The 24516-nt window shown below is 55.4% G+C and overlaps 1 protein-coding gene across 11 annotated transcripts in view; it reads right to left on the minus strand.

The window, feature by feature from the left end:
* Positions 1-24516, minus strand: part of ADD1 (adducin 1) — a 73261-nt gene that overhangs the window by 30007 nt on the left and 18738 nt on the right. For 10 of the 11 annotated variants that reach the window (XM_058670339.1, XM_058670337.1, XM_058670335.1 and 7 more), the window contains exons 2-4: positions 14098-14311; positions 10439-10601; positions 7262-7413 (exon numbers count right to left, since the gene is read on the minus strand). In XM_058670339.1, the coding sequence (XP_058526322.1) occupies positions 7262-7413; positions 10439-10601; positions 14098-14292 (510 nt within the window). In that variant the 5' untranslated portion in view covers positions 14293-14311. Of the gene's footprint in view, positions 1-7261; positions 7414-10438; positions 10602-14097; positions 14312-21637; positions 21655-24516 lie in introns of those variants that run through there. The other variant, XM_058670333.1, reaches the window with a different exon arrangement.

Consider the following 24516-nt stretch of genomic DNA (forward strand, 5'->3'; position numbering starts at 1 on the left):
AGTCCCCGGCTGGCTGGCTGTGCCCTGCGAGCACGAGAGTCCCCGGCTGGCTGGCTGTGCCCTGCGAGCACGAGAGTCCCCGGCTGGCTGGCTATGCCCTGCGAGCAGGAGAGTCCCCGGCTGGCTGGCTGGCTGGCTGTGCCCTGCGAGCAGGAGAGTCCCCGGCTGGCTGGCTGTGCCCTGCGAGCAGGAGAGTCCCCGGCTGGCTGGCTGTGCCCTGCGAGCAGGAGAGTCCCCGGCTGGCTGGCTGGCTGGCTGTGCCCTGCGAGCAGGAGAGTCCCCGGCTGGCTGGCTGGCTGGCTGTGCCCTGCGAGCACGAGAGTCCCCGGCTGGCTGGCTGGCTGGCTGTGCCCTGCGAGCACGAGAGTCCCCGGCTGGCTGGCTGTGCCCTGCGAGCAGGAGAGTCCCCGGCTGGCTGGCTGTGCCCTGCGAGCAGGAGTCTCTGGCTGGCTGGCTGGCTGTGCCCTGCGAGCAGGAGAGTCCCCGGCTGGCTGGCTGGCTGGCTGTGCCCTGCAAGCACGAGAGTCCCCGGCTGGCTGGCTGGCTGGCTGTGCCCTGCGAGCAGGAGAGTCCCCGGCTGGCTGGCTGTGCCCTGCGAGCACGAGAGTCCCCGGCTGGCTGGCTGTGCCCTGCGAGCAGGAGAGTCCCCGGCTGGCTGGCTGTGCCCTGCGAGCAGGAGTCTCTGGCTGGCTGGCTGGCTGTGCCCTGCGAGCAGGAGAGTCCCCGGCTGGCTGGCTGGCTGGCTGTGCCCTGCAAGCACGAGAGTCCCCGGCTGGCTGGCTGGCTGGCTGTGCCCTGCGAGCACGAGAGTCCCCGGCTGGCTGGCTGGCTGTGCCCTGCGAGCACGAGAGTCCCCGGCTGGCTGGCTGGCTGTGCCCTGCGAGCACGAGAGTCCCCGGCTGGCTGGCTGGCTGTGCCCTGCGAGCACGAGAGTCCCCGGCTGGCTGGCTGGCTGTGCCCTGCGAGCACGAGAGTCCCCGGCTGGCTGGCTGGCTGGCTGTGCCCTGCGAGCACGAGAGTCCCCGGCTGGCTGGCTGGCTGTGCCCTGCGAGCAGGAGAGTCCCCGGCTGGCTGGCTGGCTGTGCCCTGCGAGCAGGAGAGTCCCCGGCTGGCTGGCTGGCTGTGCCCTGCGAGCAGGAGAGTCCCCGGCTGGCTGGCTGGCTGTGCCCTGCAAGCACGAGAGTCCCCGGCTGGCTGGCTGGCTGGCTGTGCCCTGCGAGCAGGAGAGTCCCCGGCTGGCTGGCTGTGCCCTGCGAGCAGGAGAGTCCCCGGCTGGCTGGCTGGCTGGCTGTGCCCTGCGAGCACGAGAGTCCCCGGCTGGCTGGCTGTGCCCTGTGAGCAGGAGAGTCCCCGGCTGGCTGGCTGTGCCCTGCGAGCAGGAGTCTCTGGCTGGCTGGCTGGCTGTGCCCTGCGAGCAGGAGAGTCCCCGGCTGGCTGGCTGGCTGGCTGTGCCCTGCAAGCACGAGAGTCCCCGGCTGGCTGGCTGGCTGGCTGTGCCCTGCGAGCACGAGAGTCCCCGGCTGGCTGGCTGGCTGTGCCCTGCGAGCACGAGAGTCCCCGGCTGGCTGGCTGGCTGTGCCCTGCGAGCACGAGAGTCCCCGGCTGGCTGGCTGGCTGTGCCCTGCAAGCACGAGAGTCCCCGGCTGGCTGGCTGGCTGGCTGTGCCCTGCGAGCACGAGAGTCCCCGGCTGGCTGGCTGGCTGTGCCCTGCGAGCACGAGAGTCCCCGGCTGGCTGGCTGGCTGTGCCCTGCGAGCAGGAGAGTCCCCGGCTGGCTGGCTGGCTGTGCCCTGCGAGCAGGAGAGTCCCCGGCTGGCTGGCTGGCTGGCTGTGCCCTGCGAGCACGAGAGTCCCCGGCTGGCTGGCTGGCTGGCTGTGCCCTGCGAGCAGGAGAGTCCCCGGCTGGCTGGCTGGCTGTGCCCTGCGAGCAGGAGAGTCCCCGGCTGGCTGGCTGGCTGTGCCCTGCGAGCAGGAGAGTCCCCGGCTGGCTGGCTGGCTGGCTGTGCCCTGCGAGCAGGAGAGTCCCCGGCTGGCTGGCTGGCTGTGCCCTGCGAGCAGGAGAGTCCCCGGCTGGCTGGCTGGCTGTGCCCTGCGAGCAGGAGAGTCCCCGGCCTCATGCCATGGCACCACCTGCCTTCCATCCACACAGACGTCACACAGCTATTCCAAAGGTGCTCGTGTCATCACCTTCAGCGTGTCGTGTTTCCACAGCGTCTGTGTAATGACACTTCACAGTTGACAGCATCCTCTCAGGTTGTTGAATCAGTCACACATTTTCCACTCTGTAGGTAGTGCTGTTGCACAGTATGTAAAGTCTCTGCCTGAGCTTCCAGCAACCCTTAGGGACACTGGTTCAAGTTCCAGCTGCTCCAATTCCAATCCAGTCCCCAGGTGATATGCCTGGGGAAGCAGAAGACGACGGCAAACTGCTTGGGCCCCTGCACCCATGTGGAAGACCCAAAAGAAGCTCCTGGCTTTGGGCTGGTCCAGCTCCGGCCATTGCAGCCACGTGGGGAGTGAACCAGAGGATGGAAGATCTTTCTGTCTCTCCTTCTCTCTGTATATCTGACTTTCCAATAAAAAATAAATCTTCTAAAAAAACTTGATTATTGGGCCTGGCAGCGGCTAAAGTCCTCGCCTTGAACGCTCCCGGATCCCATATGGGCGCGGGTTCTAATCCCGGCAGCTCCACTTCCCATCCAGCTCCCTGCTTGTGGCCTAGGAAGGCAGTCGAGGATGGCCCAAAGCTTTGGGACCCTGCACCCGCGAGGGAGACCCGGAAGAGGTTCCAGGTTCCCGGCATCGGATAGGCGCGCACCGGCCCGTTGCGGCTCACTTGGGGAGTGAATCATCGGATAGAAGCTCTTCTTCTCTGTCTCTCCTCCTCTCTGTATATCCGGCTTTCCAATAATAATAAAAATCTTTAAAAAAAAACTTGATTATTTAAGCTGTCATAATCCACACATCTGCACAGTGCAGTGTTTTTCTAAATCTTGAGCTTAGTAGGTGAGCACATTCAACAGGAAAAGCAAGAAATAACCCAGTGCTCAGAGTCTGAGGGGATGAAGAGCGCCCAGTGGGGACAGAGCACGGCCCTCTGGCCGCCCATGTGCCCAGCCACCACCCATCTTGAGGCAGGAGGGATGAAGCTTTGGGTAGCAAGCCTTCATGTGCTGGTGGTAACCATGCACCCCAACGCTGTCTCCTGCAGACACTGTGGCTCCTGGCCGGCACTGTGGTGTAGTGAATTACGCTGCCTCCTGTGATGCTGGCCTCCCATACAGGCACTGGTTTGTGTCCTGGTTGCTCTACTTTGGTCCCCTGGGGAAGCAGTGGGGGATCATCCAAGTGTTTGGCCCCCATGCCCACATGAGAGACCTGAAAGAAGCTTCCATCTGGACCAGCACTGGTCATTGCAGCCATTTTGATGAAAGACAGTCTCTTAAGCCTGCCTTTCAAATAATAAATAAAATCTTATTAAACACACACACACACACACACAGCCCCCTCCACCAAAGGTCTCCTGTCTCCAGCACAAAGCACTGTAATGGAGCAGCACCAAGCCCCTGCCATGCCCTCTAGGTGGCCACCCACACCAGGATGGAAAGGTGCAGCCATCAGTCAGGGCCCACCAAGGCAGGACAGCCAGCTCCCTGACTGCCTGGCCTGTCACTACACTCACAGACAACCGGATCTAACCGGATCAGCTCCAATCCTCTTACATCTGTCAGTGCTCTCAAATCCTCACGACCTTCCCCCAGGAGGGACAGAGGCCCTTACGACCTTGCAGCAGCTCTGTCACCTGACAGGCAAACACACACACACGGCAAACTCAAGACGCCAGCTCTGTTTCACGAGCTAATCTGGAATGAGGAGTTCACGTATGAAGTGTGAACGCCCAGCATTCGAATTCTGCCAATTTAAAGGAGCAAAGAGCCTTTTAAGCAACTCAAGTGGTTTCTACGACATTGCGTCAGGACCCCAGTCAACAGCGTCTTCACACCCACAGACTGCCAGGTACTCCTTCTTCCACTCTAACTCTTCAGGCATCAAGTCCACACCAGAACACCAAGTCCAGTGCAAGGGGCAAGGGTAGCCCTGGCAGGGCCCGATGACCCAGCACTAAAAGGCCCAGTCAGGGCTCCCGCTCACCATCCTCTAAGACAGTGTAGGTCTTCATTCTCCTGAAACAAGCTGCCACGTGCCAGGCTTGGTCCCAGAGCCAGAGTCTCCATGGAGCCAACCCACCAGTGTGTCGGCACACTAGCAAGCAATGCGCAGAATGGATGCGTGGGGTGTCAAGCGTCAGGCTTACATTGTGAAACGCTCACTGAGCTGGCGTACAGCAAGCAGGGGAAGCTGCCGCTGCAAGACCCAGCTCAGCTGCTTCCCGCCTGCTTTCTGCTCATGCGCTTAGGGGCGGGCAGTGACGGCCCACGCGTGGGGCCCCAGCCCGGCCCTGGCTGTTGTGGGCATTTGGGAAGCAGCCAACAAGTGGAAGAGGTTGCTCTCCGTGCACACCTCTCCTACTGTTCCTTCAAGTAAATGAACATAGATGGAAAAGAAGCTCTGCAGATTCCTCACCTTAAAAAGCTTCACTTCAGGGGATGATGGAACGTGCATCTCTGCTCTCAGACCAAAGATGGACGCCCAGTGACACTGTGGACACGGGCAGACAACGGGATGCGGGCCTGACTGACACTGTACCAACGATGTCGGGGCACACTTCAATAAGACTGATGTAGTTATGATTCCTTATGAGAGACTACACTATTTTAGTAAAATGGGGAAAATCTGTCGGGGATGGGAGTTTGGGGGGGAATCCCAGCCAATATGAAATTGTACCACAGAATTCAAAAAAATATATATATATAAAACTCACTTTAGCAGTGACAAGGAGACCAGAGAAAGAACAACTTATCTGTAGCAGAAACCAGGAACAAGTGCCCAAAGCCCTGTGCCCACAGGGACCCTCACAGCCTCTATGAAGCCCCGGGCCCACAGGGACCCCCACACCCTCGATGAAGCCCCGGGCCCACAGGGACCCCCACGTCCACACGGCCTCTGAGGAAGTCCTGCTGGTTGTTGAGTTCACATGCGGAAAGGCCAGCCAAGTACTTATTAACACTGGATGCTTCAGGCAGTACTGGCTGGCCTGCCAACTCTGTCCTTGATGCAAGGCGGAAGGCAGAATAGGACAGACGCTCCATCTGCTGGTTTCCCCAAGAACCTGCTCGGTCAGGCTGCACCCAGGAGCCAGGAGCTCCCTCGGGGCTCCCACATAGGTGGGAGAGACCTAGGTCCTCTGGCCAGGATCCGCTACCTTCCGGGAGCGTGCGCAGGGTGCTGGGGGATGCACAGAGCAGCTGGGACCCAAACCAGGCACTGCAACATAGGGCGCAGCCCGTCCAGACGGCAGCTTAACCTTAAAACGCCCATGTGAGGTGCACATGCTACAGCCGGAGGCACCAGATCATTAATTTCAATATCAAATAAAAGAAATTAAATCGAAAAAAAATGAAACAAGTTTAAAAATCAAAGGAAAGAAGCAGTTTAAGGAGAGAAAATACTCCACATGAGATTGAGGGAGAAAACAGTGCCTGCCAATGGACTCAAACAGAAGCAAGCAGGAGCCCAGGCCAGCTGCAGACAGAGCTGGGACAGGGGCCGTGCTCAGCACAGCTGCAGACAGAGCTGGGACAGGGGCCGTGCTCAGCACAGCTGCAGACAGAGCTGGGACAGGGGCCGTGCTCAGCACACCTGCAGACAGAGCTGGGACAGGGGCCGTGCTCAGCACACCTGCAGACAGAGCTGGGACAGGGGCCGTGCTCAGAACACCTGCAGACAGAGCTGGGACAGGGGCCGTGCTCAGAACAGCTGCAGACAGAGCTGGGACAGGGGCCGTGCTCAGAACAGCTGCAGACAGAGCTGGGACAGGGGCCGTACTCAGCGTGGCTGCAGACAGAGCTGGGACAGGGGCCGTGCTCAGAACACCTGCAGACAGAGCTGGGACAGGGGCCGTGCTCAGAACAGCTGCAGACAGAGCTGGGACAGGGGCCGTACTCAGCGTGGCTGCAGACAGAGCTGGGACAGGGGCCGTGCTCAGCACAGCTGCAGACAGAGCTGGGACAGGGGCCGTGCTCAGAACACCTGCAGACAGAGCTGGGACAGGGGCCGTGCTCAGCACAGCTGCAGACAGAGCTGGGACAGGGGCCGTGCTCAGAACACCTGCAGACAGAGCTGGGACAGGGGCCGTGCCCAGAACACCTGCAGACAGAGCTGGGACTGGGGCCGTGCTCAGAACACCTGCAGACAGAGCAGGGACAGGGGCCGTACTCAGCATGGCTGCAGGTAGAGCTAGGACAGAGGCCGTGCTCAGCACGGCTGCAGGCATCAGAGGGCTCCCCTGGTTTTTGGGAGGCGATGGGGTGAGACACTTGGAAAACAGGAAGGAGGCCTAAGTCTGAGAGAGTGTGTGAGACTGCCTGGGGCTGCTGGCAGGACCTGGCTCCTCCGAGATAGTGCCACAGAAAAGGCAAACTACTGGACACAAGCAAGACAGACGGAGAAGCCGGGCTGAGCTGCTCACTGCTCACAGGTTGGGAAGCAGCTCACCTGCTGTCACAATCTGACAGAGAGGACACAGCTACTAGGATATGTACAACAAACTGGAAAAAAAGAGAGAGAGAGAGAGCGCGAACGAGCGCGAGAGGGCCTAGAGCCCAGCACAATGGCTTTCAATTGGCTAAATGCTCACCTTGCAAGTGCCAGGATCCCATAAGGGTGTCAGCTCATGTCCCACTGCCCCTCTTCCCATCCAGCTCCCTGCTTGTGGCCTGGGAAAGCAGTCGAGGACGGCCCAAAGCCTTGGGACCCTGCACCCGTGTGGGAGACCCAGAAGAGGCTCCTGGCTTAGGACTGGTTCAGCTCCAGCTGTTGGAGCTATTTGGGAGAAAACCAGTGGATGGAAAATTTTTCTCTCTGCTTCTTTTCGTAAGTCTGATGTCTTTCCAATATAAATAAATAAATCTTTGAAAATAAAAAGGAAGAAGAAAAGAAAGCCTCACAGAGCTGAGAAGTGGTTCACAGAACATGCATGGATGGAATGTTACCAGAGCTGGGCTTCTGGCACAACTGCAGGTGTGCAATGATCAAGGCAGAGTGCAAGGCAGCTCTTCCAGGCTGTACCCCATCACAGCAGGTTCCCAGAGGGCTGTGTCCACGGAAGCTCAGTGCCCTGGCCACCACCCACTCCCACTCACGGTGATGTGGTTGTAGATGAGCTGGGACCACCCAAAGAGGTCGGCCAGGCGGTAGAAGGCGGCCAGCTTGCAGCGAAGCAGCTTCTCCCCTTTGTCGTATGCGATCGAATCCGAGCCTCTGAGGTCATTCACCGGGGTCACCATACCAAGACCTGAAATCAACAGTGACATCGGTCACCTTGATTCTTGCTTTCGTCTTTCCTTTCTCTCCCTCACTCCCCCCTCCCTCTCTCCATTTTTTTTTAAGATTTACTTATCCACCACAAAGTCAGGGTTACAGAGAGGAAAAGAGCTCTTCCATCTGCTAGTTCACTCCCCAAATGGCCACACAGCCAGAGCTGAGCTGGTCCAAAGCCAGGAACCAGGAGCTTCATCTGGGTCTCGCACGTGGGTGCAGAGGCCCAAGGACCTGAGCCATCCTCCGCTGCCTTCCCAGGACATAAGCAGAGAAACAGACCAGAAGTGGAGCAGCTAGCTCACAGGGCCCACATGGGACGCCAGTGCCACAGAACAAAGGGTTAACTGGCTGTGCCTGAGCCGCTCTCCCAGCTTCTGTCTTAATCCTAAAGACTTTAAAGAATGTTTCTTCTTCTTTGCTAGTAGAATTCAAGGCTGTGATGTTTCCTTGTAAGCACAGATCCAGCATGCCACCCACGCAGGTGCAAGCCCAGCTTTGGACTCTCAGTCCAACTCCCTGCCATAGCACCTGGGGGAAAGCAGCAGATAGACCACACAGGGGATCCTGCCCCGAGACCAGAGTCCAGGAGGAAATAGTTGGCCTGGCCCAGACCTGGCTCCTGTGGGCCTTTGGGGTGGGAAACTGTGAAAAAAAGAACCACCTCTCTATCTCTATCATTCTCTTTCTGCCTTCCAAATATAAAGATTTACTTATTTTTTTTTTTATTGGAAAGGCAGGTTTGCAGAGAGGAGAAACAGAAAGATCTTCCATCCACTGGTTCATTTCCCAAGTGGCTGAAGCAACTGGAGCTGAGCAGATCCTAAGCCAGGAGCTTCTTCCAGGTCTCTCATGCAGGTGCAGGGTCCCAAGGCTTTGGGCCGTCCTCCACTGCTTTCCCAGGCCACAGGCAGGGAGCTGGATGGGAAGTGGAGCTGCTGGGACACAAACTGTTGCACACACAGAGTATCCTGGCAGATGCAAGGTGAAGATTCAGCCACTACGCTTTCGCACAGGGCCCATAAATAAATATTTTTTAAAAGATAAAAAATGAAAAACAAAATTGTATAAAGTATGCAATTCAATCCTTTTTTTCACACACTTATTATTATTGGAAAGTCAGATATTCAGAGAGGAGGAGACACAGAGAGGAAGATTTTCCTTCTGCTGATTCACTCCCCAAGCGGCCGCAACGGCCAGAGCTGAGTCAATCCAAAGCCAGGAGCCAGGAGCTCTTCCGGGTCTCCCACATGGGTGCAAGGATGGGAAGCAGGGCACCAGGACACGAACCGGCGCCCACACGGGATCCCTGCACACTCCAGGCGAGGACTTTTACCCCTAGGGTACTGCGCCAGGCCCTGCAATGCAATCTTAAAATAATTTCTTACTGAGTAAAAACGGTTCTGAGATGTTTATCATCCACATCAGCTCAGGAATTGAGTCTTAAAACTTCAAAATCATTTCACAAAGATCATGTTCTCCAACACAGTATCAACATTATGATACTCAAGTCAAAAATCTTTAGATAAAAGATAGTCAGATCCATGGCATGCAGCAGAAACATACTTGGAAGGCAATGTAGAGCAATAAATACATATATAGTAAAAAGGAGCTATTTAAAGGCTTTTTGATAAACACAAAATGTACAGGCTAGCACTATGACAAAGCATCTCCTATGACCACTGGTTCAAGTCCCGGCTGCTCCACTTCCCATCCAGCTCCCTGCCTGTGGCCTGGGAAAGCAGTGGAGGACGGCCCAAAGCCTTGGAACCCTGCACCCGTGTGGGAGACCTGGAAGAGGTTCCTGGCGCCTGGCTTCGGATCAGCTCAGCTGCAGCCGTTGTGGCCACTTGGGGAGTGAATCATCGGATGGAAGATCTTCCTCTCTGTCTCTCCTCCTCTCTGTATATCTGACTTTGTAATAAAAACAAATAAATCCTTAAAAAACAAAAAAAAGCATCGGAAGGTCTGCGGAGAGCACGCGAGTGAATTCCTTCCCTCAGATGGATGCTTTGAAAAGCACAGCTCTAAAAGTACAAAGTAAAAGGCAGCCCTGTGCCTATGAAGCTAAATTAGCTGTTTAAAACATTTCTGGGCTGGCACTGTGGTGCAAATTAAGCCTTCCTATGTAATGCTGGTATCCCAAACGGCTGCTGGTTCAAGTCCTGGCCGCTCCACTTCCCACCGGCTCCCTGCTTGCAAGCCACGGACACAGCAGAAGATGGCTCAAGCGCTTGGGTCCTGACCCACGTGGGGGGTCTGGGTAAATGGGGTGGCACAGCGACACAGCAGGTTAAGCCACTGCCTGCAGCACCAGCAGCCCAGACATGCACTGGTTTGCGTCTCAGCTGTTCCACCCCTAATCCAGTTCCCTGCTAATATGCCTGGAAAAGGAGCTGAGGATGGCCCAAGGCATTGGGTCCCTGCACCCACGTGAGACCAGGAGGAAGCTCCCGGCTCCATGCTCCAGCCTGGCCCAGCACTGGCCATTACAAACATCTGGGAAGTGAACCAACAAATGGAAGATCTGTCTTCCCCTCTCTGTGTAGCTCTTTCGAAATATTTTTTTGGGTAAGTAACAGATGTTCATTAGCTTATGAAAAAACACAAAACAGTTCAAGTTCACAACCCATCTCCTCCCGTGCCTGAAAACACCTCCATGTTCAAATGCTCCAGCATGTCACAGGTGCACGCAGGAACCTCCGGGACCACTGCGCATCACAGCTGCACACAGGCAGGAACCGGCCCCGCCTGGACCACTGCACGTCACAGCTGCACACAGGCAGGAACCGGCCCCGCCTGGACCACTGCGCATCACAGCTGCACACAGGCAGGAACCGGCCCCTCCTGGACCACTGCACATCACAGCTGTGCCCAGGCAGGAACCGGCCCCGCCTGGACCACTGCGCATCACAGCTGCACACAGGCAGGAACCGGCCCCGCCTGGACCACTGCACATCACAGCTGTGCCCAGGAACCAGCCCTGCCCGGACTGTACTCACTCATGTTTAAGGCGGCCATCCCTCCTTGCGGCGCCGCTGGGTACACGTTGGGGACGTTCGTGGTCATGAAGTCTGCGATTTGCTGTAAAGCCAGCAGGCCCGTAGGATTCTTCCCCTTCTTAAACTGCTCTTGTATCATGGACTCCAGTTCTTCACAGAACGCCTAGCGGAAGCAGGCCCACAGTGAGAAGGCTGGCAGGGGTGAGGAGGGAAGCAGGGTGCAGGGTAAGGACCGCAGGAACCAGGTCTCCCGTTTCCATGCAGGCTGAGAAACACACAAGTCTCCATGCTCAACCACTGCGGATGTGAATCACACATGCTTTCTCAGAAGCATTTTAACAACAGAAAAGCTGAACAACTTGAGCGGGAACTCCAGTCCTCCGAATCTACTCCAAGGAAGCGATGCAGAATGTGCTCAAAGATGTCTCGGCAAGGACACTGCCTCCGGACCCACCAGGGCGCCGGGCACGCCCTCACGCTGCCTCCAGACCCACCAGGGTGCCGGGCACACCTCACGCTGCCTCTGGACCCACCAGGGCGCCGGGCACGCCCTCACGCTGCCTCCAGACCCACCAGGGCGCCGGGCACCCCTCACGCTGCCTCTAGAACCACCAGGGCTCCGGGCACGCCTCACGCTGCCTCTGGACCCACCAGGGCGCCGGGCACCCCTCACGCTGCCTCTGGACCCACCAGGGCGCCGGGCACCCCTCACGCTGCCTCTGGACCCACCAGGGCGCCGGGCACCCCTCACGCTGCCTCTGGACCCACCAGGGCGCCGGGCACGCCTCACGCTGCCTCTGGACCCACCAGGGCGCCGGGCACGCCCTCAACAGCAGCAGTCAGACACAATCAATGCTCTTGGCATATTGTTAGTCAAAAAGGTTATACAACCAGTTTTTGTGAATGCAAAGCTGACCAGTACTGAGACAGGACACTAAGTAAACCCCAGGCCTGCTCTGGGCAGAATCACACTTCTCCGGCTGCAGACAACCTGTGCACCTGACGCCCAGCCAGGGCCCCAAGCCCCGCCCCCTCTCAGAGGCACAGGTGGAGTCACCCCGCTCCTCTCTGCAATCCCAGCTGTGTAACAAACGGCTCCCATAGCGCGGCTCGGCTCGCGGTCTGACCCAACGTCCACTCCCATCTGGAAGGCGTTCTCTTCGTGCCACACTCACACAGCTGCGCCCATCTCGGCCTCCAGGCCCCCAGGGGCCTTCCAGGGCCATGGACTCCTTCTTCTGCTCCATCACACTCAAGTCCTGGTGGAGGTCCCAGCTCTCTGACCACGGGCACCCTAAGCCAGCCTGGGCCTCCATGCCTCCCTGCTGGGCCTCTGACCACATACACCCTCAGGGGGACCTTGCTGGCACCTCAGCCTGGCCTGCTTGTGCTAATTTTTTCTTTTTATCTTCTCCTACTGGACTGTAACTTTTGAGACTTGATAAGGGAGGTTACCAAAGTGCTGAGTGTGTGTGTGTGCACATGTATGTATATCCAGAGACACACACACACACTGAACCTGTGTGCACTTAACCATGTGTACTGAAAAACAGCGGTGGCACTGAGGCATGGTGGGTAAAGCTGCTCTCTGTGGGTGCCAGTTAACATCTTGGCTGCTCCACTTCCAATCCACCTTCCTGTCAATGGCCTAGGAAAAGTAGCAGTGGACGGCCCAAGTGTCTGGGCCCCTGCTACCACTGCGAGAAGCCCGTGATTGCAACCACCTGGGCAGTGAAGCAGCACATGTAAGATCTCTCTCGAACTATTTCAAACAATTCTTTAAAAAACTAAATTAATTTTTAGGGCCCGGTGCAGTAGCCTAGCAGCTAAAGTCTTCACCTTGTATGTGCCGGGATCCCATGTGGGCGCAGGTTCTAATCCTGGCAGCCCCACTTCCCATCCAGCTCCCTGCCTGTGGCCTGGGAAAGCAGTCGAGGACGGCCCAAAGATTTGGGACCCTGCACCTGAATGGGAGACCTGGAAGAGGCTCCTGGCTGCTGGCTTTGGATCAGCTCAGATCTGGTTGTTGTGGCCACTTGAGGAGCGAACCAGAAGATGGACGATCTTCCTCTCTGTCTCCTTTCTGTATATCTGAGTTTTCAGTAAAAATAAATCTTTAAAAATTAAGTTAAGTTTTTAAAGTAACAATGAAACAAAATCTATTAGAGTGAAGGCCTTTCCATCCCGTCTGTACTGCAGAATCTCGGTGCCCTGACAGCACGTGAGACAATCCACATCACACACAAAAGGCAGACAGGGCCACACCGCGCCTCCCGACCCGACGGGAAAAACAGATTTAGAAGAAGAAAAACAAATCTAAACAGACAAACGAACAAAAAAGCTGCTCAAGGGTCCCAGCATGAAGCCACGGAACTGTGAAGACAGTGCTGCTGGCACAGGCACCTGCAGCTGGGCACAGCTGGGCACAGCTGGAGGACCGGCCACAGGCGTCGAAGGAAACCTTCACTTTTAAAGTGTTCCAAGCCGGAGAGGCAGGGCAGGCACAGGGAGCAGACAGCGCCAACTGCCCAGCACAGACACACAGGCAGAGCAGACAGCGCCAACTGCCCAGCACAGACACACAGGCAGAGCAGACAGCGAGCGCCAACTGCCCACAGACACACAGGAGAGCAGACAGCGCCAACTGCCCACAGACACACAGCAGAGCAGACAGCGAGCGCCAACTGCCCACAGACACACAGGAGAGCAGACAGCGCCAACTGCCCACAGACACACAGGCAGAGCAGACAGCGCCAACTGCCCACAGACACACAGGCAGAGCAGACAGCGCCAACTGCCCACAGACACACAGCAGAGCAGACAGCGCCAACTGCCCACAGACACACAGCAGAGCAGACAGCGAGCGCCAACTGCCCACAGACACACAGGAGAGCAGACAGCGCCAACTGCCCACAGACACACAGGCAGAGCAGACAGCGCCAACTGCCCACAGACACACAGGCAGAGCAGACAGCGCCAACTGCCCACAGACACACAGCAGAGCAGACAGCGCCAACTGCCCACAGACACACAGCAGAGCAGACAGCGCCAACTGCCCAGCACAGACACACAGCAGAGCAGACAGCGCCAACTGCCCAGCACAGACACACAGCAGAGCAGACAGCGAGCGCCAACTGCCCACAGACACACAGGAGAGCAGACAGCGCCAACTGCCCACAGACACACAGGCAGAGCAGACAGCGCCAACTGCCCACAGACACACAGGCAGAGCAGACAGCGCCAACTGCCCACAGACACACAGCAGAGCAGACAGCGCCAACTGCCCACAGACACACAGGCAGAGCAGACAGCGCCAACTGCCCACAGACACACAGGCAGAGCAGACAGCGCCAACTGCCCACAGACACACAGGAGAGCAGACAGCGCCAACTGCCAACAGACACACAGGCAGAGCAGACAGCGCCAACTGCCCAGCACAGACACACAGCAGAGCAGACAGCGCCAACTGCCCAGCACAGACACACAGCAGAGCAGACAGCGCCAACTGCCCACAGACACACAGCAGAGCAGACCGCGCCAACTGCCCAGCACAGACACACAGCAGAGCAGACAGCGCCAACTGCCCAGCACAGACACACAGGAGAGCAGACAGCGCCAACTGCCCACAGACACACACACAGAGAAGCTTCTCGGCTCACAGGGCTCTGCAGGATCATGGACACTCTCTTCTTCTGCTCCATCATGTTGAAGTCCTGGCGGAGGTCGGGCGCCATGTTCCTCTCCCGCAGGTATTCTGGACTGTTCTCATCCACTCTGTCGAAGTACCTCTCCTTGTGAGGGGCCGTGGTCGGGGGTGGCGAGGTCACCACCGCGGCCCGGGTATCACCATTCATGGCAGTCTCCTTTTAGGGTCTACAGAATCAAAACAAACAAAGTGGTTGTTTTCAAATCAATGTCCAGTAGCATCTCACAAGCAGCCCATCACTGGGCAGACACACACAGCAGGCAGCGGACATCTCTTGGTGACCAGCTGTGCCCATCAGCACTGACCCTGACACAGTCACCAACCCGAGAGCACATCGGACAAGTCCAAACAGAACAACATCTGTCAAGGGCAAAACGGCTCACTGCCAGAGAAATCTGATCTCTGCTGTTTTCCGGTGGGGATCAGGAGAGGAACTGTCCACGCAGACACCAACACCAATACGCCTGCAGGACAGCAGTGCTGGACTCGGGTTCAAGCCCCGGCTCCGCTCCCTCCCACCTTCCTACTAATAGGCTCAAATGCATGGGTCCTGCTGTCCTCAGCCAGGACCCAGATGGGAGTCCTGGGCTCCCGCCTGAGGCAGCCCTGGCTGTGCAGCCATCTGGGAAGGAAAGCAGTGTATATAAGATTGTACGTAACATGCATATGCACTTCTCGCCTCCCTCACTCGCCCCCCTTCCAAACAAAGGGAAAAAATTCATTTAAATGAAGAAACTAAGATCTTTCGACTCCAAAGTCCAGAGGACGCCCCTGCCTCCTGACGTGGAAAAGCCAAGCTCTGGCCTTGCAACTGTTTGGGGAGTAAGCGAAGCAATGGAAGATACCTCTCATTCTGCCTTTGAAATAGATAGATAAGGGCCCGGCGGCGTGGCCTAGCGGCTAAAGTCCTCGCCTTGAACGTGCCGGGATCCCATGTGGGTGCCAGTTCTAATCCCGGCAGCTCCACTTCCCATCCAGCTCCCTGCTTGTGGCCTGGGAAAGCAGTTGAGGACGGCCCAATGCATTGGGACCCTGCACCCGCCTGGGAGACCTGGAAGAGGTTCCTGGTTCCCGGCATCGGATCAGCACAGCACTGGCCCGTTGCGGCACACTTGGGGAGTGAATCATCGGACGGAAGATCTTCCTCTCTGTCTCTCCTCCTCTCTGTATATCTGACTTTGTAATAAAAAATAAGAATAAATAAACTTTTTTAAAAAAGAAAAGAAATAGATAGATAAATCTTTTAAAAATAAAGAAAAAAAACACTAGGGCCCTCCCAAAAGGCTGCAGGGAAATAGAATTAAAAGACAAGCTTATTTTGGTGCAAAAATTGAGGGGCAAGCACTGTGGCACAGGGGCTGAACCACCACCTCAGAGGCTGGAATTCCACATTAGAGCACTGGTCCCGGCGGCTCCACTTCCCACCCAGCTCCCTGCTGTGGCCTGGGAATGCAGTCGAGGACGGCCCAGGGCCTTGGGACCCTGCACCCGTGTGGGAGACCTGGAAGAGGCTCCTGGTTGCTGGCTTCGGATCAGCTCAGCAGCCACTTGGGGAGTGCACCAGCAGATGGAAGATCTTTCTGTCTTTCCTTTTCTCTGTATATATGCCTTTTCTTTTCTTTTTTTTTTTTTAAGATTTATTTATTTTATTACAAAGTCAGATATACAGAGAGGAGGAGAGACAGAGAGAAAGATCTTCCATCCGATGATTCACTCCCCAAGTGAGCCGCAATGGCCGCTGCGCGCCGATCCGATGCCGGGAACCAGGAACCTCCTCCAGGTCTCCCACACAGGTGCAGGGTCCCAATGCACTGGGCTGTCCTCGACTGCTTTCCCAGGCCACAAGCAGGGAGCTAGATGGGAAGTGGAGCAGCTGGGATTAGAACCGATCCTGGGGTGTTCAAGGTGACGACTTCAGCCGCTAGGCCACGCCGCCGGGCCCTATATATGCCTGTTCAATAAAAATAAATAAATCTTTCACATTGCACATTTCCCCCACACTTAAAATAAATCTTAAAAAAAAAGTTTTAATGCATGCGCTTCAAAAAGTTCATGGGAAACATACCTACACACCTCTATGCATTGTGAAAAGCCACCATGTGTAGATGTAAAAATTTCTTGCACCAGAATAAATGTCTTAATTTTAAATTCTCCTTTTCACAAACTTTCAAAAATAGGTGGATGAGGTCTCTGAGGGACCAGGAAGGGATGAACCAAAGGGCACAGGTGTGAACATGACCCAGCCCTGGGACCCAGCAGGCACACTGCCTGGCACCCAGAACATGACCCAGCCCTGGGACCCAGCAGGTACACTGCCTGGCACCCAGCAGACACACTGCCTGGCACCCAGAACATGACCCAGCCCTGGGACCCAGCAGGTACACTGCCTGGCACCCAGCAGACACACTGCCTGGCACCCAGAACATGACCCAGCCCTGGGACCCAGCAGGTACACTGCCTGGCACCCAGAACATGACCCAGCCCTGGGACCCAGCAGGTACACTGCCTGGCACCCAGCAGACACACTGCCTGGCACCCAGAACATGACCCAGCCCTGGGACCCAGCAGGCACACTGCCTGGCACCGAATCACAGCCATCCAACCAAGAGGCCCACTCCACTCAGATCACACTGCTGTGAAGGCGCCCACCAACAGACTGTTCATGCAGAAAGTGATGTCATTATGGAACAAAAACCAATGATTCAGATACAGAAAAGCAACTTTGTAAGAAAAAATAAATCAATTTAAACAGTGCTCTTGTGAAACTTTAAAAAAAAAGGAAAACCAGCCTGCTTGAAATAGAAAACAGCCCAATTCCAAGGACTTAATGGCAGTGTGCGGAGACTATCACGGACTGAACATAAATACAGAATTAAAGAAGCAGTGATCTGGTCCCATGAAGCTCTTTAATTTATTCTGCTTACACTTTTTTCAGATTTATTTATTTGAAAATCAGAAGTAGCAAGAGGGAGAGACTGAGAAAGATCTACTCACTGGCTCTCCCCCCGATGGTGCAAAGGTTGGGACTGGGGAGGAGGCCTGCCGTGCGGCACAATAAGCTGCTGCCTGTACGGGCAGTGGTTTGAGTCCCAGCTGCTCCACTTCCAATCCAGTTCCCTACTAAAGCACCTCAGAAAACATTAGAAAATGGCCCAAGGTCTTGGTTCCCCGCACCAAAACAGAGTCAGGGGCAGCTCCTGGCTTTGGCCTGCCCAGCCCCAGCGTTTGTGGCTAGTTGAGGATGGAATGGTGAAGGAAGATCTTTCCCTCTCCATAAATGTGCCTCTGTCTAGAAAAAGGCAGTTACAGCAGTCTGAGTACTGGTAGAGGTCAAGGACCCCAGGCAGGACTGAAGGCTGTCCCTCAAGGTCCCCTGCGGTGGCAGGACCCGGGCCCAAGCACTCAGACCCTCTGTCCGCTGGGCCCCTTGCCCCTCACACAGCTACAATGGCCAGAGTGTGCAGCCAGGCTGCCAGGAGCCACCTGAGTCTCCTGGGCAGGTGGCAGGGGCCCGGGCCCGTGGGCATCCTGCACTGCTTCCCTTTGTCCTGGGCACAGAGCTGCCAGGGAGGGGATGCTACAACACAAGCCCTTTGTTTACTCTTTTTTTTAATGTTTTAATATTTATTTTATTCAGTATCACATGGTCTGTTGTATTTTATTCTTTTTTTAATTATTTATTATTTAACTTCATTAATTACATTGTATTATGTGACACAGTTACATAGATACTTGGGTTCTCCCCACCCCTCCCCAAACCCTCCCACCGTGGTGGATTCCTCCACCTTGTTGCATAACCACAGCTCAAGTTCAGTTGAGATTTCCCCATTGCAAGCGTATACCAAACATAGAGTCCAGCATCTTATTGTCCAGTCAAGTTCAACGGCTTCTTAGGTATACCCTCTCTGGTCTGAAGACAGAGCCAGCAGAGTATCATCCCAGTCAATTGAAAGCTCCAACATACCATCAGCAAAAATTTACATCATTATGGAATTAATTGACATAGTAATGAGTAACCAATATGTTAAAAGTAAATGCGAGTTCCCAGCCACCTTCTGTGACCACCTCACCTATACTTCAATTTTAGTTTATACACAACATATAACATTCAAAACATAACATGTTATACATAACATCATATCATCTTAAATTAAGGCAAACATGTGGTATTTAACCTTTTGGGATTGGCTCATTTCCCTTAGCATTATGGTTTCCAGTTTGGCCCATTTGGCCACAAAGAACTGCATTTTGTTTTTTTTAATAGCTGAGTAGTATTCCATGGAGTAGATGAACCATAGCTTTCTTATCCAATCCTCTGTTAATGGGCATTTTGGTTGCTTCCATGTTTTTGCAATTACTGATTGTGCTGCTATGAGCATAGGAGTGCATGTTGGTTTCTCATAAAACAAGTGTTCTGGATATATTCCTAGGTATTTCATTCTTTTTTAAAAAAAAAAAGATTTTTTTTTTTTTATTACAAAGTCAGATATACAGAGCGGAGAGACAGAGAGGAACAGCTTCTGTCTGATGATTCACTCCCTAAGTGAGTGCAACGGCCGGTGCGCACCGATCCGATGCCGGGAACCAGGAACCTCTTCCGGGTCTCCCTCGTGGGTGCAGGGTCCCAATGCATTGGGCCGTCCTCGACTGCTTTCCCAGGCCACAAGCAGGGAGCTGGATGGGAAGTGGAGCAGCTGGGATTAGAACCGGCGCCCATATGGGATCCCGGTGCATTCAAGGAGAGGACTTTAGCCGCTAGGCTACGCCGCCTGGCCCTATTTATTCTTTTTTTTTTTTTAAGATTTATTTATTTTATTACAAAGTCAGATATACAGAGAGGAGGAGAAACAGAGAGGAAGATCTTCCGTCCGATAATTCACTCCCCAAGTGAGCCGCAACGGCCGGTGCGCGCCGATCTGATGCCGGGAACCAGGAACCTCTTCCAGGTCTCCCACGCGGGTGTAGGGTCCCAATGCTTTGGGCCATCCTCAACTGCTTTTCCAGGCCACAAGCAGGGAGCTGGATGGGAAGTGGAGCTGCCGGGATTAGAACCGGCGCCCACATGGGATCCCGGCACGTTCAAGGCGAGGACTTTAGCCACTAGGCCACGCCGCCGGGCCTATTTATTCTTTTTTTAATGTGAAGGTGAGGAAAGGGAAGAAACAGAAATAGTCTGTTTACTGTTAATCAGTCAACCTTGTTTGCTGCAAACCTTTTAAAGAACAAAGCAGCCATGGTTGCCTGGTAATTTTTTCCTTAGATGCAAATAAAACCCTAACATTCTGAGCCAAAGATAAGAAAGATCTACTTGAATGTTAGAAAAAGAAAACAAGGTACACAGTATTACAATTTCTCTGACTACGTAAGTCCCACATACATGAGCAGATAAGGTGTGCGGGTTCATTTCAGGGGCAACAGGTGCTGCTGCCTGGTCCCAGAGACCGGAAGAAAAGAATCCTGGTAAAACTGACTCGATATGCAGGGGTTGCCTCCTCTTGTTGCAAACCGCCAAGAAAACAGATGGAGCCCAGGGCTGGACCTCGGGGTGAGAGAGCCCACAGGCGGGGGAGCCCGGGCTGGACCTCGGGGTGAGAGAGCCCACAGGCGGGGGAGCCCGGGCTGGACCTCGGGGTGAGAGAGCCCACAGGCGGGGGAGCCCGGGCTGGACCTCGGGGTGAGAGAGCCCACAGGCGGGGGAGCCCGGGCTCGGCCTTCAGTGCAGGCAGCCTACATGAACAAACTTGAACCAATGGCACATTCTGAGCCAGTGCAGACTTACAGCTTCCTGGGTCTCTCTCATTCTCGCTCTCTAAATGTTTTATGCATGTGTTTGAGAGTCAGACATGGGAGCTTCCACCCGCAGTTCTGCTCCTAGCCGGGCCAAGGCTGTGAGATGGGGTCTCCGGAGGAGGGCAGGAGCTGTCACTGCGGCCACCCTGGTAGTCTCCCAGGGTCTGTATGAGCGGTCAGCTGCCCACTGGGTCAGCCCTGACACGAAGAGACCCTGTTGTCCTCTCCATCCTCCCACAAAAACCTCCTGTGTGTTTCTCTCCAACAGGTCCCCGCCATGAGTCAGCTACCCCACTACTCCCCAGGCTGTTCTCACAGGCTTTTCCATCACGCCAGCCTAAACCAGCACTACTGGACCTAGACGGAGCACAGAGCTGCAGATGGCGGGGGCAAGCAGCAGAGCGAGCAGCCCCGAGCCGCTCTCCCCACGCCACAGGCACGGTCTGCATCCCAGCATCTGCCCCTCGCTCCACAGCAGACCTGGCACCGTGCGGGGCAAGCAGACCTGGCACCGTGCGGGGCGAGCAGACCCCCGTGGCTCTGTAACAGATGCTCTTAGCTGGTTTTCTTTTTTTTTTTTTTTAACACTATTGTCCGAGAGATCGCTGCAATTAATAACCTAACATTTAAAAAAAAAAGACGAAAAACAATACAGATCCACAAATTTTTTTCTAGCAATGTCATTCAGAACACCCAGGGGGATACTCCTGTTAGAAACAGTCCTAGTATTCAGCAATACATGCGCGGTTCTAGGCCTGCCCACAGAGCAAGGAACCGGAGATGGCACACTCCGCCCTGAGCTTCTGCCAGCCAACATCACTGACGTCAGGAGCGCCTGGGGTCAGCCTCCCTCTCCTAAAGTCCCAGACACAGCTCCAGGAAGAACAAAGCGTGCCCTGAATACGCTTTTCTTTTTTTTTTTTTTTTAAGATTCACTGATTGATTTGGGAGGCCTAGTCCCTGGGAGAAAGACCTCATTCCTCCGTGTGCTGCTGCCCCTCCAGTGGCCCGAGGTTCACTGGGGTCTCCTGAGGACCCAGAGCAAGCACTGAGCTGTGTCCACTGTATTCACAGCTACACTGGCAAGGACTGCATGGGAAGGGAAGCAGCCAGCAACAGACCAGTACCAAGTGGATGACATGCTCAACAACACCCAGCTCTCAGGACTGCTGCTCTGGGTCTCCCCGGGAGCTGCTCCAGCAGCACTGGAGAGCTCCCCGCCGAGCTCTTGGCTAACTCCCCCTCAGATCCTACTGCATGACCCTGCTCTGTGCACCTGCACCCTCAGATCCTACTCCATGACCCTGCTCCGTGCACCCTCAGATCCTAGTCCATGACCCTGCTCTGTGCACCCTCAGATCCTACTCCATGACCCTGTTCTGTGCACCTGCACCTTCAGATCCTAGTCCATGACCCTGCCCTGTGCACCCTCAGATCCTACTCCATGACCCTGCTCCGTGCACCTGCACCCTCAGATCCTACTCCATGACCCTGCTCCGTGCACCTGCACCTGGCTTGTGATACTCTGTATTCCCACCTCGTCTGCAGCCACTGTCAGACAGGACCCCATCATGGCTACATGTTTCCGGGCACCAGTGTGTGGGCTCAGAGACCAGGTGGGAGTTTCACAGGCAGCAAGGCCTGCCCTGTGGCACCATAACTCCTGGGAGGAGGGGAACCTGAGACCCATCACCAGGACTCACCCAGAAGTAGCCCTGGCTGGAACGAGTGGCAGGGTTCTCACAGACCTGGAGAAACTGCTGCTGGCAGCATGCAGGTAGAGGGCTCCGGGGAGCAGAGCGGGCACTCACACTGGCCACCCCAGCGGTCACAGGAGACCCAGGAGCACTGGCAGTCTCAGGGTCCTTACGTGCAGTGGCGTCTCCCTGCTGCAGGGAGCACAAGCACAGAGGCCCAGGAGCCTGCTGAGAACACCCCCCGCCAGCGTCAGGCTGCCTGCCCTCCTTGGGACCTCACGCCAGAGCAAGCCACTAAGGGCTCTGAGCTGATCGGATCACGTCTATTCCTGTGCCTCCAGATCCGACTGCTCAACACAGGGTCCTGGGCCAGGACGTGGCAGGCAGCCCACCCCCAGTCAAGGGATCCAGGAGACTGACCAAGGCTGAATTGACAGGTACATGCCAACGTTCCCACACACAGCAGGCCACTGTCCCCTCAAGATTTCTGTATCTAAGCTGGAGAGCGAAATGGCTGTTAAGTTCCAACAGTAGAGGAGCAGCAGACTCAGAACATGAATCCAAGACCAAGCTCACCTGCACTGCAGCCCAGGCATTCAGAGCCTGAGCAGGGGACAGCCGGCCGGCACCCCGGGCCCTCTGTGGGGACAGCAGGCAGGCACCCCGGGCCCTCTGTGGGGACAGCAGGCAGGCACCCCGGGCCCTCTGTGGGGACAGCAGGCAGGCACCCCGGGCCCTCTGTGGGGACAGCAGGCAGGCACCCCGGGCCCTCTGTGGGGACAGCAGGCAGGCACCCCGGGCCCTCTGTGGGGACAGCAGGCAGGCACCCCGGGCCCTCTGTGGGGACAGCAGGCCGGCACCCCGGGCCCTCTGTGGGGACAGCAGGCCGGCACCCCGGGCCCTCTGTGGGGACAGCAGGCCGGCACTCCGGGCCTTCTGTGGGGACAGCCGGGCCCTCTGTGGGACAGTGCCCCTCACCTCCAGCACATCAGAGGGGTCACTAAGCATTGTTCCATAAAGGAATGGGAGAGGGGTACAAAGCCACTGTATGCTGCAATGTTTATAAAACTTTTCCAAGGAAACAATTCTACTTAAACTCCTGCAGCTGCAGAGGGCTGGCAACCAAACAGCAGTCAGCAGCGCCCACACAAGCACATCACAATGAAGATTTCAGGGAATGAATCCTGAAGAAGTAATTTTTCGAGCATTTTCTTAGTCTTACTTTATTTGAAATGCAGAGACAAAGAGAAGGACATCTTCCTTCCACACACTGTGCCCCTCTCCAAATGCCCAAAACAGCCATGGCCGAAGCACGCCTAAGCCAGGAACTCAACACCCCATCCAGGCCCCATGTGAGCGCCAGGACCCGGGCCCCAGGCCATCACCTGCCACCTCCTGTGCTGGACTGGAAGCCAGGGTTTGAGCCAGGCGTGCCAGGATCTGCAGGTGACCAAAGCTGGCCTCTTAGCCACTCCTGGAACCAGTGCCCCCTGGAGACAGTGTTCTGGACAACGGCTCCTGCTCCCACACGCAGCACACACACAGCCGGGCTCTCTGCTGTGCTGACCACACTGATGCATTTTCAACAACTGCCTGGGGAAAAAAACCAGTACAACTTTATCCTCTATAAGGTCAAATGCTTCCTCTACTTTGCTGCCTCATATTTTTAAAGATTTATTTATTTTCATTGGAAAGGCATATTTATAGAGAGATGCAGAAAGCTCTTCCATCCACTGGTTCACTCCCCAAATGGCCACAATTGCTGGAGCTGAGCCGATTTGCAGCCAGGAGCCAGGGACTTCCTCCAGGTCTCCCATGCAGGTGCAGGGTCCCAAGAACTTGGAGCATCCTCCATTGCTTTCCCAGGCCACAAGCAGGGAGTAATCAGGACATAAACTGGCACCCACATGGCGACTGGAGTAGCCAACTGGGCCACTGCACTGCCCCTCATTTTACTCTTACTGGCTACTCTTTCATTACCATGTCAGTTTTATTTTTAACTACATTTTTGCTAAAGTTACAAAGCATACAAAAATTTGCTGTTCTAAGATCCAAAACTTTTCCTGACTTTCACCCGACCAGGATAATGGCTTGAGTTGGTTTTTACTCACTTTTCGGTGGGAGGGGATGAGAAAACTGGCAGGTTGGTGGTAAGCAAGATGAACCCCCACAACCACAAACAGGCCTTTTTGTCTCCTGCCGAAATTCAATGGCCAGCAACTGAATGTTCCTAGTTGTGAAGCAGCTGGTTCCCACGGGAGAGAAACAGCACAGGGACAGCCAGCAAGACGCACTGACCCAGAACACGGCAGCGGAGTGTGCTGGGAACAAGCTACATTCTGTGCACACAAAAGCTCAAACACCAGCTCCTTTACTGCCCAAACTTCCGAAGGCAGTGCCAGCTTCTTCTCAGGGTTAGGCAGAAAGCTTTTTTTTTTTAAGATCGCAAAATACAAGGCCCAGCTCAATGGCTACACTGGCTAATCCTCCACTTGCAAGCGTTGGCATCCCATATGGGCGCCCGTTCATGTCCCGGCAGCTCCGCTTCCCATCCAGCTCCCTACCCGTGGCCCAGGGCCATGTATCCACATAGCAGACTTGGAGGAGGCCTCTGGCTCCTGGCTTCATATCAGCTCAGCTCCAGCCATTGCAGCCATTTGGGGAGTGAACCAGGGGATGGAAGATCTTTCTGTCTCTCTCCTTCTCTCTGTAAATCTTTCTAATAAAAAAATAGATAAATCTTTTTTAAAATTACAAAATATAGCTAGCTAAAATTTTGCAAAGACAAGCTCCCTGAACAAGCAATGTGCCCAGAGATGGGGATTTAATAGTTTCTCTGCGTGGCCGGTGCCAGAGCAGCATCAGCTGAGACCGTTTGCAGCAGT

The sequence above is a fragment of the Ochotona princeps genome, chromosome 11 (assembly GCF_030435755.1).
Source record: "Ochotona princeps isolate mOchPri1 chromosome 11, mOchPri1.hap1, whole genome shotgun sequence".
Taxonomy (NCBI): Eukaryota; Metazoa; Chordata; class Mammalia; order Lagomorpha; family Ochotonidae; genus Ochotona; species Ochotona princeps.